At 65.2% G+C, this 18,399-nt stretch overlaps 1 protein-coding gene across 2 annotated transcripts in view; it reads left to right on the forward strand.

Moving 5' to 3' along the window:
* VAV2 (vav guanine nucleotide exchange factor 2) overlaps nt 1-18,399 on the forward strand; it is a 93,027-nt gene that overhangs the window by 10,344 nt on the left and 64,284 nt on the right. For both annotated transcript variants that reach the window (XM_090274992.1, XM_090274993.1), the window contains exon 2: nt 17,951-18,067. In XM_090274992.1, the coding sequence (XP_090131118.1) occupies nt 17,951-18,067 (117 nt within the window). The remainder of the gene's footprint in view (nt 1-17,950; nt 18,068-18,399) is intronic.

The raw sequence follows: 18,399 nt of genomic DNA on the forward strand, positions 1-18,399 counted from the left end.
TCGGTGGGATGGGAGTTTACTGCTGGAGCACAGGCTCGCCCGGCAGACCCAGTCCGTGTGGAGGGGCACTGGGGGCCACGTTACCACCCCAGGGTGTGGAAGGCCGGACACTTGTCCCTGGTCCCCTCAGGCCCCCGAGGACAGCAAGAACTTCCTTGGTCGAGGCTGGGCCAGACGCCGGTGGTCAGCGCCCAACATGGACGGCACCTGGCCTCTCACTGCTGCTGTTTGGGCTGGGTCACGGCCGGGGCTTAGGAGAGAGGCTCCCTCTGTCTCCACAGCCCACTCGTGCTCAGGGTCCCTGAAACCCAGAGTCACCTGCCGTGGTGGTCAGGAGCCAGGTGGGGCCGTGCCTGCCCCTGGACAAGCTCCCCCTGCACGTCCCAGAGCTCAGTCGGCCCCTCTGTACAGTGGCTGCCGCGCAGGGGCGGGGCCGCCATGTCCGGGTGTGGGTTGCGGTCCCCAGTGCCCCAGGTACCGGGACGTGGTAGCTGGTTTCCCATTCTCCACTTTGGAAACTGCTGCTTCATGTGGAACAGGCACTTTTGGGACCCAGCAGGCACTGTTTCTGGTCATCGCCTGGTGTGAAGGGACCATGAACACCTGGCCTCGGGGTCACTTCAGCTGCGATGGACTGTGGTGTTGGGGAGCTGCTCCTTTTCTTGAGGGCCTTCCTTCTCTGCTACCTTTTGGAGCTGCTTCTTCCTTTAAGATCAGCCAGGCCTCTCACCTCCCCCAGGGCGTCTTCCAGGATTTCACCAGCTCTTCCGGCAACTCCCCCAGGTCATCTGGACCTTCTGGCTCTCAGGGAACATTTATTGAGAAAACTGGGTGAGGCTGGCAACTCCTTTGAGGGGTCCAGCGTGTGGGCGGAGGGGTCCGGGACCTCTGGAGCAGCTGTCACTTCCAGTGGAGGTGACAAGAGCTGCGGACTGTGGCTTTCAAGGGAGGCAGGGTGGGGGTGGTAGATGTGGCCGCCGAGCTGGGAATGGATGGAGGGCGGGCCTGGGGTCTAGGGGGCTGGGGAGGCTGCAGGAGGTGGGGGAGGGCGCAGTCACCCTGCAGGAGGACCGCTCAGGCCTGCGCTGGGGGAGCTGGGTGTGTTGGGCAACTGAGAGAAACACCGGGCTCCAGGGCCGTGCGGGAGGCTGGGCGGGGCCGGCGTTCCGTTGGGCGTGCGGTGATGAAGAGTGTGCCCCGATGTCACGCTTGGGCAGTGGGGCGGATGGGGGTGGCCCGTCCAGATTCAGCCCTCACGGTGTGAGTCCGCTGCTGGCCGAGGGCCGGGGAAGGCCCCACGCTCCCAGCTGTCCATCCGGAGTCTTCCCTGACCGCCTGGGGGGGCGCGTCTCAGCCCAGCCCCGTGGTGTTCTCTGGCTCTGGGCTTCCTGCTTCTCTTCCGGCCTGTGTGTCGGACCACGTGGGTGTCCCGGCTGGACTGGAGGCTGGTGCGGGGCCGGGTCCCCAGAGAGGAACACCTTCCGTTTGCGGTTTAACATGCAGACCTTCCCTCCTTGGACCCTCGGGGCGGCGTCGGGCGGCGCTTGGGGAGGTCAGACCCCAGTGCTCGCGCTTCGCCTCTGGGGCGCCCAGCGACCTGCTGAAAAGCCCAGATTACTTGTGTGTTATTTTAAAGTGCTTCTTGTCTGTGGAAAGAGTGGTTTTTCTTTAAAAAGGCGCAGCCTTAGATTGATTTCTCGGGGACCACGTTATTGGTATTGATCACGTAAAGCTTTAATCTGAAACAGCTGTGCGGGGCGCTGTGGGGGGCAGCCGGCCGCCGGCGAGATTTCTCAGGGATTTCTTGGCGAGGAGCCCTGCGGTGACCCTGGGTGGTCATGCAGGAGCCCTCCTGGCCACCCCCGGGCCCCCCGTTTCGGAGGGCTACCCGTTTCTGCCCTTTATTCCACCTGTTCCAAGACGGATCGTTTTTCACGGTCTAGCATCTCTGGCATCAGGTGGGGCTCACAGCCTTAAAATCAGGGCATGTATGGGTTTCTTGGGCAAGCGCTTCTCCCAGTGACACATAAAATGCCATCTGAACGTGCCCTGAGTGTCGTGAAATGTCGCGTTTTACAGGCTTGTCTTTAACGGCCGTCGGAGCCCGAAGGTTCCCCGCTCTGTGATTGGATGCCTACCGCCGCCTTTTTACAGGCGCGGCCACGCTGCATGGCCCGCGGAAAGGCCAGGCCCAGCTAGCCAACTGGGCATGGGGGCCAGTTTCCAAGGCCAAGTCGGAGGCAGGGGCCCCTCCCTTGGTGACCCTGGGCTGTCCGTTCTGGCCCGGCGACCCGCGACCCTCCCTGCCCTCAGCACCTCGTGGGCCGTCCTGGCCACCGCTCTGCGGAGGGATCGGGTCCCTGGTCAACCGACCGATGGCTAATGGAGACACAGTGAGGGAATGTCCACTCCGAGCTCCCGATCCCAGGCCCCGAGGAAGCTGGTCTCAAGGGAAGGGACCCCCTCCCGGGCCCCCTGGGCTTGCATAGTGTGTGTCTGCCGTGACCTCAGGGGCGGGCCAGCCCTCTGCACCACCTCCGTCACCTCTGGAAGGGCCTTTGCTCCAAGAACTAAACGCTCTTGCCTTTAAAGAACTGACAGGATTCTTATCGGTGGGAGCGATTGATGCAGAAATAAACATGGCCGTCGGAGCGGCTGTGCAGTCACGCTGCTTGGTGACTGACGGAGGGGACACCAGGTCTCCCAGGGAGGCCGAGAGCTGCAAACTTTGCCCGGGAGAAGGGCCCCGCGAGAGGAACAGACATGGGGCAGCCTCGGGAGGGCAGGCCGGGGCCCTGACCCCGGCCCCCGGCCTCCCTGGTGTAGCATCGAGCAGAGGCCTCCCCGGTGTAGCATCGAGCAGAGGTCAGCCTCGAGTCCCGGCCTGTGGGCGGAGAGCTGGAGCTGAGGGCGGGCCTGGGCGGGTCTCCCGGGGCCCACTGGGCAGCCAGGTGCCCAGGGGATGGTGAGGAGCCAGAGCCCCTCTCTGCAGAGGGACCGCAGCCCCGGGCCCCCAGGGGAGGTGCCTTCTGCCTCACCCCTGGGTCCAGCTGTGTGTTGTGGAGCCCGTGACGGTCGGAACTGCAGTTGGGGCTCCCCGGGTCTCCTGCCTGCTGTGCCCCCACCTCCGGCTCTGGGCCGTCGAGTCCTGCTGCATCCTTGCCCGGCCCCTGGCTCCCGTGCAGCCACCCGCTCCAGGCAGGGACGATGGCAGAGGCAGTTCAGGACGGAGTGCCCCAGGACCGAGCTGTCAGGAGGTGGGGGCGATGCAGCTCTGCATGGACCCCTGTGGGATGGGAGTTGGGGTGCGGGGTCTCCTGGGGGCCCCCCTTCCCCACTCAGGCCTCGGCGTGGGTGCAGAGCTGGGGGCGGCCGAGCACCCCGTGCCCGTCCGCGCTGCTGCAGACACATTGATTTGTGCTGTGTTGGTTCCTGAATGGCGTTCGCACAGCTCGGATGTGATTTGTCCTTGTTTCTTAAAGAGCGAGGTGCCGGCGGCTGCGAAGTTCCCCAAACTCGCCGGCGTGGGGGTTGGAAACAGGAAACGAGACCCGCCGCCGACCCCGCGGTCTGTGGGAACCCGCAGCTGCTGGGCCTGCCTGCCCTGCTGCCCACGCTCCTCCCAGGCTGGCTCCGCCGCTCCATGTCAGGCCGGGGGATGGCGGCCTGCAGCCCTGCCTGAGTGTGGCTCCTGGGGAAGCAGCTGGGGCCCAGGCCCTCCGTGTCCCCACCCCAGGGCTCCCGAGGCCATGCCAGAGTGGATGGGATTCCAGACTCTGGGTCCGCAGCCCCAGACACCAGCATCCCGGACCCTGGGCCCCGCAGGGGAACTCGGACCGCCTCTGGATGCAAGGCCCTTCAGCGGGGAGCCCCCTCCGTTAAAGCGCCCCGTTTCCCTTCCTGGCCCTGGGTGCCTCGCCATGGAGACCCTCAGCCCGCAGGGTCCCAGCCTCCGTGCCGGCCCAGCCCACCTGGACGTCCCCGTGAGAAGGACGGTGGGGGCATGTGGGCATGGCTGCGGGGGCGGCCTGATGCATTCGTGCGCTCTGCCAGGCCCAGGGGGTGGAGGGGGCGCTCGGCGGGTCTGTACCCCTCGGTGGGCACCTGTGGTGGGCCTGGAGCCCCCGGGGTGCCCCTTGCGGGGCTGCTCTCCTGCTGTCAGCACCCGCCTTCTACTTCCCCTGCTCCCCCCTCCAAGGCCGCCGGAGCCGTCACTCAGCCACCCTCTGCTGCCCTCTGCTCTGTGCCCCCAGCCCTGGGCTGGCTGTGGGGGCTCCAGTCAGTGCCACCAACAAGGAGCCTGTCCTCACCAGGGATCTTCGGCTACCCTCCAGTCTCCCTGGGCCCGGGACCCCATCTCGCTGGATCAGGGACCCCCTGGCCCGGGACCCATTTGCTGAGCACAGTGCTGTCAGTCAGGTGGAACGTGCGGCAGGCCTGGCCCGCGGATCTTCCCGCAAAGGCGGGGAGGAAGCCTGGGCCCCGCCCTTCTCTGCCTGCAGGCAGTAATAGAGGCTCCTTTGTAGAGGAAGCCAGTGTCCCCAGCCTGCCCTTTCCTCTGTCAGATTGGTGCTCGGTGCCCTGGCTTCAGGAAGTCATTGGCGTAGCTGGGAAGTGGAGGCAGGATGTGGGGCGGAGCCAGTCCCCAGGTTGGGGTTCCTTGGGCCAGCGCTGTGGGGGGAGTGTCCCGCACGGCCCAGGGTGCCCGGCTGCCCTGGCCTTTGTCCAGCAGGGGAGGCTTCTCCAGGGCCCACGGGACGCAGGGACGTCAGCCTTCGATCTCCTGTGATTGAGAACCCGAACTGCGGATGACGCGATTCCCCACAGACCAGAGCGTTCTCAGCTGTGAGCTCCCCATGCGCCAGTGACGCTGGCTGTGGGCTCGCAGGGTCTGCCCTCGAGGCCTCAGAGCCTGTGCGCCCCGCCCTGGGTCGTGGGCTCTGCCCTGTGATCGTGGAGCCGTGACCCTGCGGACAGGTGTCTGCGGGGAGGACTCCAGGCTGGGCATCAGGTCCCCCAGCCCCGGTGCCCTGGAGTGGCCCCAGCTGAGCGCCACTGTACAGATTTATTCTCTTGCCCTCCTGGAGGCCAGAGGTTCGAAATCCAGGCCGCGCTTCCTGCAGGGGCTCCAGTGGGGGGAACTTCTTGCGTCTTCCAGCTCCTGGTGGCCCCAAGCACTCCTTGGCTGGTGACCACATCACTCCCTGCTCTGTCCCCTGGTAACCTCTTCCTCAGTGCGAGTCTCTCCGCTGTCCCGTAACGAGACACTGCTCATTGGATGTAGGGCCCACCCTAACCCAGGACGATTCCATCTTTAGACCTTTGTCTGTTACATCTGCAAAGACTTGTTCAAATAAGGTCAGATTCTGAGGTTCCGGGAGTGATGACGTGAATGCATCTTTGGGGTTTCTTTGGGGGGTGGGGTGGGGCACACTTTAACCCACTGCACCCTATATCTTCTCCTTTCTACCCTGACCTTCTCTGGGTACTTGGTGCCTACAAGCCCTGGGCTCCTGGTGGGGACGGGATGTTGGGGTCTAGGCCCTGCTGAATGGCCGAGCCTGGCAGGGCAGTGGAGGGGTGGGGACCAAGGGGCAAGTGCCTCGGTGAGAGAGGCCTCAGGGAGCAGGTTGTGTGGCAGTCAGGCCGAGGGGGGGGGGCAGGAGGCAGGGAAGGGGGCCTGGGGGGAACGGGGGGGAACGTGTGGGGCTGGCGAGGCTGCTGGGGTCTAGACCGCGGTTTCCAGCTGCGCCCCTGCCCGGGCTTGCCATGTAGCAGCTGCCTGAGATGACAGGCCCGGACGCTCTGCCAGGGGTGGGGTGAGAGGGTCCCCCAGCAGCAGGGTCTCCCCGGCACCTTTGGGTTTGCCACTTCGATCTCCCCTCGGCACTGAGGAGGCTCCGCCTGGAGTTTCGGTCCCCTGGGTGGCTTTCCGTGCCTGCCGGGCCCACCCACCCCTTGGTTTGCAGCTGGGGCGCCTCGCTTGGCTTCCCAGCCCCTCGGAGCCGCTCCGCTGCCCTCTCACTTCCCTTGGCCAGCCCGTCCCTCTGCCCGCAGTGACACTCGGAGGGCGGACACCTTGCAGGCTCAGCGTGGGAGCTCTTCTGTGGGGGGCGGGTAAGGGCGTGTGTCTTCCTTCCTGGTGCCCCCGTGGCCGGTGCAGAGTAGGCCCGACGGCCCTTTGAATGAGGGGTGATGAGAGGGTGGATGATGAGTGGGAGGATGATGCTGGGGGACGAGTGCACGGGGCTTCCTGACGTCCTGGTTGGCCCCACCGTTTCCACTTGGTGGGGCCTGTCTGGGCCGCAGGCTCGGGCTGGGGCAGTGGCGTCTGGTGGCCCCCCTCCCCCACGAGGCGCCTCCAGCCGAACAAAGCTGTTCGCTGTCGGGCAATGTGATAGTGAAACTGGGGGAACAGCCGGAACGCCCCTGGGGAGGGGCCTGGAGCAGGCCCATGTGGCCCAGGCCAGAGGGGGTTCCCGAACACCCAGCCCTGCCTGGCGGGCAGTGAGGGGACGTTTCTGCCGCCAGGGATGGAGCGCCAGGACGCAGGATTGAGTGTTATTCCCAGCACTCAGTTCTGTAAGAAAACAAAACAAAATGAGCAGTCAAGACGCCGGACAGGAAAACGCCCCGCGTGGGCCGTGGTGCCTCAGGGGGGGGAGACCAGATCCTGTGGTCTTGGTGTTGTCCCCCCTCCCCCGGGCTGAGAGAGGAGAAGAGATGGGAGCTTGTCATTCCCTGCAGGGGCGGCCTGGGCACCCAGCTGGTAAAACCGGACTGGACCGGACCCGCCGGCAGCTGCCACTGGTGGGGCCTCAGTTTGCCCACCCAGTGAGCGGTGCTGGTTACCACAGCCCAGAGAGCCCGGGGGTGGGGGGCAAGGCCTTCTGGAAAGGGAAAGGCCGAGCCCCGGCCAGCAGCAGGGCCCTGGGCGCTCCTGGGCAGGGAGCCCCTCGCCCCTCGTCCCCGTGAGGACTGCCCTTCCCGGGAACCGAGCAGGTGGGCCGCTCCGGAGCTCGGCTCCCCAGGGCTGACATACCAGCTCCGGCTCAGCTTTCCTGTGCAAAAGCAACCGGGGCACTTCCTGCCCCTCCTCCCCTGACAGGCTTTGTCCCCAGGTCCCCGCCAGCCTCCCCCCACAACTTGCCCCCCCCCCCGTGGGTGGGGGTGGAGGGTGTGTCTGCAGCTGTGTGCATTCTTGACCTGCAGTTCAGGGGCGCGGCCCAGCTGCGAGCCCCCCGCCCCCTCGTGGTCTGCCCCTGGGCCTGGCGCTGACTCTGCTGGAATTTCCAGAAAGTGCAGCTTCTCCGTTTGATCTTCACTTTCCTGACGTTGCCAAGACGGCTTCCTACTCGTTGGAGAAAATGAAAACACAAAACAGCCAAGAAAGGCGAGGCTCCCTGGGTCCTAAGCCCGCAGGCAGGTGCCACCTTCGCGTTGGGGACCCCATACCCCATGCCCACCGTGCCCATCACCGAGGTTGTATTTATGCGTTCCTTCCGGGAGCGCCCCCCGCCCCCCGCTGGGGGCAGGGTGTGGGTGGACGCCGGGGAGGTCCAGGATGAATCACAGCAGTTGACCGTTGGCTGCTTTTAAGCGCACAGGTCAGTGGTTCTTTGAGACAGTCTCACGGCTTTCGTCACCGCCCTCGTCTCTCCAGAACGTTCTCATCTTCCCCAGCTGACCCTGCCCCCATTTGTACTCCCGCCCCTCCCCCCTCCAGCGCCGGTGGCCACCGTCCTACTTCCTGCCTGTGAATTGGACCTAGTGCCTCACAGGAGTGACGTCACCCAGCATCTGCCCTCCTATGATGGGCATCGTGTCCTCAGGGTTCCCCCTGGAGGAGCAGCGGTCACCACAGTCTTCGTTACCGTCACCGCTGTTTGTTACTGCGCCGGGGCTCCCCTTCCGTGGTAAGGCTGAGTGAGGCCCTGCGTAGGGACGCGCCGCGCTTTGCTCATGCAGCGTCCGTGATGGACGGGCTGCTTCTCCGTTGGCGGGTGTGCGCAGTGCCGTGGGGACCATGGTGCACTGCTGTCTCTGGGAGACGGTGCTTTCAGCTCTTCGGGCCGCACCGGTGACCCTGGGGAGTGTGTGGGACCAAATTCACGGCCGGCGTCTAGCAGGTGCACAGCTGGCACGCACTCCGCGGTGCCGGGCAGAGCTGCAGACTGAACCACCAGCCCCCGCCCTGTGCCCCCTACCCTGTGCCCCCGTCTTATGCCCCCTGCCCTGTGCCCCCCGCCCTGTGCCCCTGCCCTGTGCCCCCTGCCCTGTGCCCCCTGCCCCCGCCCTGTGCCCCCCGCCCTATGCCTCCTGCCCCCGCCCTGTGCCCCTGCTCTGTGCCCCCTGCCCCCGCCCTGTGCCCCCTGCCCTGTGCCCCCCCGCCCTGTGCCCCCTGCCCCCGCCCTGTGCCCCCCGCCCTATGCCTCCTGCCCCCGCCCTGTGCCCCCTGCCCTGTGCCCCTGCCCTGTGCCCCCCGCCCTGTGCCCCTGCCCTGTGCCCCCGCCCTCTGCATAAACCCTGAGTGCCCAGCATTGCATTTCTGTCCATGGCTGAGACCTGCCCTCCGATGGGAGCTCTGCAGCTCCATGCTCATTTGCGTATCAGCTGACGAATCAGAGCAGCTCCATAGGGATGCTGACCAGTCTGGGCAGTGCTATTTGGACCAATCAAACTGCAAATTTGGATTCCTCATTTGCATAAAAACTGGACCAATCAGGGACTAGAGTGGGCACCCCTTTGTCTTGAGGGGGTGACCTTTCAGTTTCTTCAGGGGGGTGTGTTTTCCCAGTTTGCAAACCATTCATCTGAACAAAGTTTCTTCTTTAGCACACCCTAAATTGGGGACCCCTGTTGGCATTGGGTTGGGGGCCCCCGTTGGCACTGGGGAGGTAGCTCCTATTGGCATTGGGATGGTGGCCCCCATTGGCATTGCGATGGGGGCTCCCGTTGGCATTGGGATGGTGGCAGCGGCCTTTTGTTGACAACACTAAGATGTGGGTTTTATTTCTCATTTTTTGCGGGGCCTGCACACTGCTGTCGGAGCGGCGACACCATTTCCCATTCCCACCGGCAGTGCACGAGGGGCCGAGGCCACATCCTCGAAGGCGCAGGTCACTTTCTGTCTCTTCGATGACAGCTGTTCTTACGGGTGCGAGCTGGTCATTTGCTGACACCGCCGGAGGCCACGCTGGCCTCTGAGCCTGTGGACAGGCAGCCGTCACATCGGCTCGGGAGCACGTTCTGTCCCTGCTTGAGCAGGAGGGTAGTGACTTCAGAAACCAAGCCTGAGATTTAATAGTTAAAGGCGTCCCTTGCGCAGGGGAGGGCCCAGGAGTGGAGACGGCGGTGGGGCGCCTGGGGTCAGCATCGGGACTTGGACCCTCACCTGCCTCACGTGTGGCCCCTGCAACCTGGGACATAAGTGACGCCTGGATGTTTGACCGAATGAAGGATTGTGACCAGGAAGGGCTGCAGACCCCAGGGACAGGTGTGCAGAGGAGGCCTCGGGGTCGCGCCCCCTGGAGCTGGTGGGCCCCCCGCGAATGGCGTGGGCGGCGGCCTGGCCTCTGTCCCCAGCTCGGCGGCGTCCTGGTGGGTGGCAGGTGGCGCCGGGGCTGCAGCAAGAGGAGGGGCCTCTGCCTGCCCCACGGAGATAAACTTGTATTTGCGACGCACAAACTGGAAGGAGGTGAAGCGCGGTTCTAAACAGGAAAATGCGCTGGCGTCTCCCCCGCCGTCTGCTTAGACTTCAGACCCCTTCTCTCGGTCCTCGTCCCCTGCAGATGTGTTTGTGCTTCGTGTTGGAGCCTTATGCACCTTAACGCGCGCGCACGCACCCGCGGGCGGCCCCCTGCCAGCCTGGAACGCCCACCTTTCGCCCATCGGTTTTCACGGAGCGCCTGCCGTGTGCTGCTCTCGCCCTGGGCGCTCTGGGTCTTTCCCAGCTTCTGGGAGGGATGCTTCTCGAAACTTCTGTGGCTGCAGAGCGGGACAGCCGCGGGGCCTCCCCGGGGGACGCGTGGCATGTGGCGCGTGGCCACTGGTCCCGGTCGGGCCTCACCAGCTGGCCCTGCAGCCACCTCCCAGCCCCACGCGGTGACGGAGCTGACTCAGCGGGTGGCTTGCGGACAGGCTGCAGGATGGACAGGTGTGAGGGGGGGTGCCTCCGGGTCAGGGGGAGCTGGCAGTCAGTCGCTGGGCCTGCGCCCCTTCTCAGGAACCTGTGGGGACGGGGGGAAGGATAACCGAACATGAGATTTATTCTTTCTTCTCGACATGCGCCCGCCCCCAGGGTGTCCCCACAGCCCTGAGTGAGGTCGGTGCTCATGGCGACGCAACCTTAACCTCTCCACGTGGAATGTGCTGGGCGCCACACACACGGTCCCTTACACACACGGTCCCTTGCACTCCCGGGCCGTTGGGGGTGGGGCCTCTCAGCTGCCTGCAGGTGCTCGCTCCAGCCTGCGGTGAGTTGGGGGCGGCCTTCATGGAGGGGGCAGACATTGGGGTGAAGGGCTAAAGTCCTGTTCTGGTTCCCTGATTTTCGGTGCTCAAGTGGGGCCCCCCTCCATAGACACATGGAGGCAGCCCCTAGACAGGCAGGTCCAGGGGCCCGAGTGCTGTGGTCAACCTGCAGCTGGAGTCTCGAGGGCATGGTCCCCAGGGAGGGGGTGGTAGGGAACGCTAGGAGGGGAACCCTTAAGTCTCTGTGTGGAAGCTGGCTGGGTCTGCCTGAGCCCCCACCCAGCCAAGGGGTGTCTGAAGCTGGAGCCAGGCCCTGTGATGCTCAGAGGGGGGCAAGGGGGTGGCCTGGGGCCTGGCACCGCCCCTTCCTGGCTTCCCACAAGCCGGGAGCCTCTGTGGGCCCTTGATCCTCAAGGGGTCCGGGGCCAGACCTGGGGGCGTCAGCCCCACGTTGACTGGGACGGGACCCCAGTGTGCTGTCCAGGGTCCAGGGGCTGCCGCTGGGAGGGCGGAGAGCTGGGACAGCTGGTGGGAGAAACCAGGACTCCGGCTTCAGCTCCTCTTCGGAACCCACTACCTGCCTTCGTCTGTCTGTTCCACAGACCTTTGCCGGCGGCCTGTGGGTTCCTGGGGTCTGTGGGAGCCGGGGCGTGTGGGTGCGGGGGGCCTGTGGTTTGGGGCGTAAGGACCGCTGTAACCAGGGGGCGGGGGCGGGGCTTGCCCTCTTCCGGTCATGGGGAGGGGTGTGCTTGGGGTTGTCCTCCTGCGCGGGGGCTCTGGGCCCCGCGACATTTCCCCGCCACTGTTCTCAGCGCCGGAGGACAGGCGACAAGGAGAGTCGCTACTGAGCCCGCCGGGTGGTGGCCTGGTGGGTGCTGCCACGGGGGCGCCTCTGGCTTCAGGAAGCCGGGAGAGCCGAGCGTGTCTCCTCGGGGCCCCCGGAGCTGCCTTGTCCGTGTGGCCGGTGGCCGAGGAGCTGGGAGGGGCGCGGGGATGCTCTGGCCTGCCGCTTGCGGCCGTTTCCCGGAAGGAAGAAGAGCTGGGAAAAGGGAGCGGCAGGGGAGAGGGGCGACTTCCCGGACGGCCTGGCTCCAGCTGCAGAAGAGAGAGGAGGGCCGTCGGGTCCTGGGCAGTGGTGGGGGCACCGTGCCTGGCCGCACTCACCTGGGGGAGCCAGGGGCGCGGGATGTGAACCCCCATAAGCTGCCCAGGGAAGCGTTAGGAAAGCACTTTCCTGCTGCCTCAGTAGGAAGCGTTTGGTCTGACCGTGTCCTTGGGCCCTTGATGGCACGCGCCGGTCTTTATCCCTCGGGCTCACACAGCCCGTTAGCCGAGCGGCGGAGGTTTTCTTTCTTTTTTCTTTTTTTGAACGTGACTATGCCCACTTTCTTTTTTAAAGATTTTGTTTATTTATTTTTAGAGAGAGGGGAAGGGAGGGAGAAAGAGAAGGAGAGAAACATCAATGTGGTTGCCTCTTGTGTGCCCCCAACTGGGGACCTGGCCCCCAACCCAGGCCTGTGCCCTGACGGGGAATCAAACCGGTGACCCTTGGGTTCGCAGGCTGGTGCTCAATCCACTGAGCCACGCCAGCCAGGGCGCGGCAGTGGTTTTGAGGGCTGCTGGGGACAGGTAGTCCCTGCCTCACCCGAGCCGGGGACCCCTGTTCAGCGTCCGCTGACTGTGGACTGACAGGGGAGGCAGCGTTGAGGGGGACGCTCCCCCACCACCGGCTCCTTCAGACTTCCAAACTGTACTTTTCCAGGGCTGTTTTTCTTGGTGCGCATCCCTCAAGTGCTGATGAGGACGTCCTTTAAGATCAGGAAGGGGTGGTCACTCTGCAGCCGTCCCCAGCTTGGCACAGCCTGGCTCTGCCTGGCTGCCAGCGTGCGTCCCTGCTGCCAGAGTGCACGACCTCCGACCTTGCAGGTCCTGCTTCTGTGGCTCCGCTGAGCCCCACCCCACGCTGCCCCCTGGGTCACAATCACGGCTGTTGGATCGTGCCAGCTGATGGCCCCACGAGGCCGTGGGGGGGGGGGGGCTGTGGTGTGGAGGGAGGGAGCCTGCTGGGCGAGCACAGGGGAGCAGCGGAGCCTTGGGGACAGAGTGGGATCAGGGGCCCCCTGGCCCAGAGAGTGCCTGGTGTCCCCGCTGTGTCTGCAGTGTCCAGAGCCTGGCCACCTTCTTGTGAACCAAAGGGGCGAAGGGAGTGGCCGAGCGGAAGGCGGAGGCCCACGCTGAGATTTCCTGGAATTGGCCAGAGGGGCTAGGAACGGGTCAGGGGATCCTTGTGGGAGGAAGGTCCAGGCGGGGCTCCGGGGTCAGGAAACTCGCCCAGGCCGGCACTTATCTGCCTTGGAGGGCCCCCGCTTTAGCACAGAGAAGGCAGAGGCCTCTTGAGTCTCATGTGGTTCTCGAGGCTGGTTGTGTGGCTGGAGGATGGTGCCATGGGGGTGCAGGAGAGCTGGGACCTGAGAGACAGCACCCCAATTCTGAGGAGGCCCATGCTCCTGTGCCTTCACCTGTGGCCTGGCCCGGCCTCCTCCGGTGTCGGCCCAGAGGGGCCTTCCCCTGTCCGTGGCCTTGGGGGTCTCTAGTGGGAGGTGCCTTGTTTAGCATCCAAGACCATGAGGACTGGACCAGACTGCCTGGGTTAGAGCGGGGCCCTCCCCTCCTACCTATCCACATGGCGGCCCCCCCAAACCTTCTTTCCATGCGTGAAATGGGGCTACGTGACCATGACCGTTTGAGAGGAATTAACCCGACGGTGACCATGACGGGTCAGGGCAGGGTCTGACGCTGGCCTGGCGGTGAGCGGTTTACTGTGGAGAGAGTGAGAAGAGACCCGTTTCAGCCTATCTGAGTTTTAGCAGACTGACCTGGGGGGACCTGAGGCACAGTGCTGACATGGGCCCTTCTGGGTGACCAGATCCAGCAGCCGTGGCTTCAGCTGCCCGGTGGCAGCCCCCGGGAGACCTGGCTGCGTGAAGAAATCCTGCCCTCCCCTCCCTCTGGCCACGCGGAGAGAGACTGGAGGGCCTGTGTGGCCCGGGTCAGCCATCAGCCCGCTGGCGCCCGAGCGCGCCTCTGTCTCCCGGGGCGTGTGCAGCCGGGCAGGTGGCCGAGTGGAAGGGAAGTGATTGTGTTCAATTGTCCAGATGTAATCGAATCCCCGGCTGGGCTGCGCTTTCCCTGCTGGGAGCCGTGGAGGAGCTGGAGCCGCGGTGCCGGGGGCAGTCCCAGTGGCCTTGGTGGCCCTGGTGCCGCCTGGAGCTCCCCCCGCCCCCGCCCCCGCGCCCTGGCTCTCTCCTCTGGGGATGGATTATAAAGGTGTGACCTCCCCACGTTGCTGGGCCCTGTAGGTGGGGGCCTGAGGATGGCCAAACACCCAGTTCCACCTGCCTGCTGGTCTGTGGCGGAGAAGCTTCTAGAAGCGAGGGCAGCCACTCAGGCAGGCACAGCTGTTGATGGGGACCCTGGCACCTCTGAAGCCATCCCGGTCACCATTGCGTGGGGTGGGGGCAGGGCCACCTCAGAGACAGGGGCTCAAATGCTTTGAAAACAGTCCATTCTTCCTCCCATTGTTCATTTGGTCGCTAGAGGTTGGGCCCCTGGGTGGGTCATTGTCCAGGGTGTCTGGGACACGGGGTTAGAAGACGGTCCCAGCTGCTGTCCGCATGGATCATTGGCCAGCCTGTCCCTCCAGGGCCAGCTGTTTATTGACCCCCAAGGACCCCAAATTTGAACGATTTATTCTAGCAAGCTGCCTCTATTCAATAAGAATGAAGATGTTTTCAGTGTTTTTTGGAATCAGCACAGCATACATTAAAACAGGAAATTAACCCGTTTTTCCATTTTTTTGTGGATCAAAGACACAGCCAGCTGCCAGGCAGAGCCTGTGGCGGGCAGGCTCAGCAGCGCGGCTGTGGGGCGGGGGCGGCTCCATCTTCCCGCGCGCGTGCTATTTGCAGGGAAGCCAGTTCAGTGTCATTTGTTGGGATAGTTCAGGAAATTCAGTGTGTCCACGGGGACTTTGTGAGCCTCCTGTACGACCTGTGCTTTGGGTGTGGAGACCCCCCCGCCTTTTTCAGGCAGATGCAGAGGCTTTAAGAGAACCCTGTTCCCTCGAAGGCTGGGAGGCTGCCGGGCCCCGCCGGTCTCTGGGGCTTTGGGGTGCAGGGGCCTCCCCTGAGGCTGCGGAGCAGGAGGGGCGTGCTGGCCCCCGGCCCGCAGTCGCGCTGGTGTGGCTGCCAGCGAACAGCCTCAGACAGACCGTGCCCCGGGCCCCACCCAGCCCCGGGCAGCACCTTTGAGGGGCCAGGCTGGTCGTTAGAGGCCTGTGGGGGTGTGGGTGGGGGTCCGGGTCCAGCTGGGGGCGGGGGCAGCCCCCCTCAGCCCCAGCCAGGAATGCCCCCCACCCCTCTGGGTACCCCTGGAGCCTGATGGCTCAGTCCTGGTTCTCCAGGCCCTGCTCCGCCCCTGATGGCCGAGATGCCCGTGCTGGGGCCTCGTGAGAGCTAAGTGGCAGATGACAGGGGGCCGCAGGCCTGGCTGGACTAATGGGATTGCAGCCGCATCGGGTCTGGGGAGGTGGATACACGGGCCAAGAGAGGCTGCCGTGCCCAGTGCAGCGGCCCGGGCGGGAGCCCTCCCTGCGGGCTGGGGCTGGGGGCGGGGGCAGAGCGCCCCACACAAATACAATGGGGGCTGACTCAGTCCTGGGCCGCCTGGCCGGGTGCCAGTGTTCTGGGGACAGACGCTCATTGTGGCCTCTTGCCCCACTTCTGAGGCTGAGCCTCAGCTTCAAGATGCTGGCGAGGCCGGGGCGGCCCATTGTGGGGACCCTGCAGGCCGAGGAGGGACAGGAAGGCCACTTGTCCCTGAAGCCACAGGGGCATGGCCGCTGGCCGCAGGACAAGCATGGGCAGCTTCTGGCATGGCCCCCGCCGGCCTTGGGCCTCCCTCGCCCCCCGTCCCTTGGCCTGTGGCTGAGACGTGCCTGCAGCTGCTTTGGGACTGTGTCCTGCCGCCCTGACCTGCAGGTGTCTCTCCCAGGACCTGAACCTGTCACTGCAGGGGGGTGGGACCGTGAGGCTCAGGTGGCCCAGGCCCTGCCCATCGGCCCTCCTGGGCCTGGGGTGCTGGGGAGGGGGACCCCGGAAGATGGGTGAGTGGGCGGGAGCAGCAGCAGCCCCTGCTTAGTGGGAGGAGCCCAGGGCTCCGGCCCTGGCTGGCCCTTCCTGTCTCTGCTCCGTCTCCGCCTCTGGGCCTCAGTTCCCCTAACTGTGCAGCGAGGGAGACGGGTGCTGACTGTGTCACTTATGGAAACCAGCCACTTCAGAGCGTGAACAGGATGCTGTGGACAAGTACACAGGACAGGGGGCCCCGGGGCCCATGGGCACCCTAGGGACCGTGCTCTGAAGGGGACATGGGTTCAAAGCTCAGCTCTGCCACCTTCTAGTTGGTGCCTCAGTGGCCCGACGGGTAAACGGGGTGAGTCCTTGGAGGGTGGGGTGTGAAGGTGTCAGTGAGCACAGGAGACTCTGCGCACGGATGCCGCATCCGGGGGTGCTGGAGATGGACCCCAACGTCCGGGGGCCCGTCCCAGGCCTGCGCGTCCCCATCCCGAAGGCTGACTGGGTCTGTGAGCCTCAGGATCCCAGAGGCTGTCTGCCCTGCGGCGACCTGCAGCGGGTGGCAGCGGTTCTGGGAGGCTGGGGGCCCAAGTGGCCGCAGGGGCGGTGGGGGGTGGGGCCTCGCCTTGCCGGCCGCCTGTGTGGTTAAGTGCTGTGTCATTAACTCTCAAAATGGGAGGCTGAGGAAGAATGAAAATAAACGCTTAGTGGAAATTAGAGGCAAATGCTGTGCAGAAAATAGGGACCCGGCTGGCAGCTGCAGTGCCTGGCAGGGTGGGCAGGGGGCCGGGGGGCCGGGCGCACACGCCCCCGCGGGCTTCAGGCGACAGAAATGTGTTGTGTCACGCTGCAGCCGCCCCAAGTTTGAGGTCGCAGTGTTGGCAGGACTGGCCCTTCCTTGGGGGCTCCGAGGGAGCGTGTGTCCCTGGCCTCTCCCAGCGTCTGGTGGCCCCCCAGCCACCTCTGCCTTCTCTGCTCCTGGGAGCAGCGCCCCGCTCTCCTTGCCTTGTGGTCACAGCGTCTCCGTGTCCCTGATTTTGGTAATGATTCTTTTATCCTGGTGAACTATATACCACATGACGGTTACCGTTTTAGCCATGTTAGGGCGTGTCAGAGACAGTGAGCGCACCCCCACGTTCTGCAACAATCGCTGGTATTTCTGGAACCTTCTCATCCTCAACTGAAAATCTGTGCCCATTGGACACTAGCTCCCTGCCCCCCCATCCCCCCGCCACCCCCGAAAAGCAGAGAGAGAGAGGGCGGGAGGGGAACAAGGTGTGGCAATGAGTCAGTGTCCTCAGTGACCCGTGACCAGCCCCAGGCAGGACGGGGGAGGTGGCCCGAGGCAGAGGGTGCTCCAGGGCAGGGGCACTGCCTGGGGGGGGTGGGGGGCAGAGATTCCATCTCCCCGGGGTGCGAGCGCCCCCGGGGGGTTCCCGGTGCCGCCTGGCTCCGGCTGCAGCTCCGGATTCTGGCCGGTCCCAGCGAGCAGGCACAGAGTCTCTGCGGCTCTGGAATCGCGCTGCCGGGAGCTTAGTGAGTGGCTGTCGACGAGGAGGACCGGGTCCCGGGTTCGTCCTCAGTGGTCTTGGCCTCCTGGACACCCACGCTGAGCCGGGCTGCTGGGCCGAGGGCTCCCTGTGCCAAACGCCCCCCTGTGCCCTCAGGGGACAGTAACCCGGGGAGGCCCTTGGGGTGAGGAAGCCAGGCCCCGCTGGGTCCGACCGCAGGGCAGAGGGACTGAGGTCTGTGCTCCCGGCCTCCTTGCCTGCTGCCCCCCCATACGTTTTTTACCGGCTTCTTCTCACGGGGGCTAGAAGCTGGGGGCCCAGGTGTTGGGGTACTGGGTGGAGGATGTGTCTGGATGCTGGTCTGGGCACTCTGGCCTTTGCCGCCCCCGCTGTGGCAGACGCTCTGCCAGCCCCCATGACTTGTGGGGTGCTTCCCGGCTGCTGGCTTTGTCACTTGTAGAGTAACTGCATCGGTCTGTGCCCAGGAAGGCGGTGTGTGTGTGTGTGCCTGCGCGCACATGTGTGCACACGGCGCACATGCATACATGTGTGTGCTGTACACGCATGTGCACACACGCACACGCATGTGCTCGCAGTCCTTGCTCGGTCAAGGCCGCATCATTTTTCCAGGCAGGAGTGTCCAAGCTGAGACGTGCTGGGCGCCCTTGGACAGGGCGGGGGTGCGTGGTCACGACACGGTCTGCGGCACCGGGGCCGGCGGGGCGGGGACCGGCGCGTCCTCTCGCAGCAGGAGCGCGCGGGCGCGTGTGGGCCCGCGGACGCCGCTGTCACTGCCGGGCTGCCCGGGGTAACGGCCCCCCCTTCTCTCCCCAGTTCCTGTGTCTGAAGAACATCCGCACCTTCTTGAAGGTCTGCCATGACAAGTTTGGGCTGAGGAACAGCGAGCTCTTCGACCCCTTCGACCTCTTCGACGTCCGGGACTTCGGGAAGGTGAGTGGCCTGTTCCTCCGATCTCCGTCACCCACTGTCCCCCTGGCGCGGTGGCCGAGGGCCGGCTCCGCGGCAGGGGGGCCAGGTCAACAGGCCGGGCCGGGCCCTGCAGCACAGAGCGGGCTGGGGTGTCCTGTGCTCTGTCCGTCGGGTGCAGGCGGGATTGCGTGGCAGACGGGAGGGGCCGAGTCGGGGCTGGGGACAGCAGGGCAGCCCCTTCCTGCTCACGCCACGTGGGGCGAGGCCTGGAGTCCGGAATCGGGGAGCGTGGAGGGGCAGCAGGGCGGGGACAAGGACAGAGCCGGCGTGGAGCCCGGGCCCTGCCTTTCCAG

The sequence above is a fragment of the Furipterus horrens genome, unplaced genomic scaffold (genome assembly GCF_987537825.1).
Source record: "Furipterus horrens unplaced genomic scaffold, mFurHor1.1.pri manual_scaffold_4, whole genome shotgun sequence".
Taxonomy (NCBI): domain Eukaryota; kingdom Metazoa; phylum Chordata; class Mammalia; order Chiroptera; family Furipteridae; genus Furipterus; species Furipterus horrens.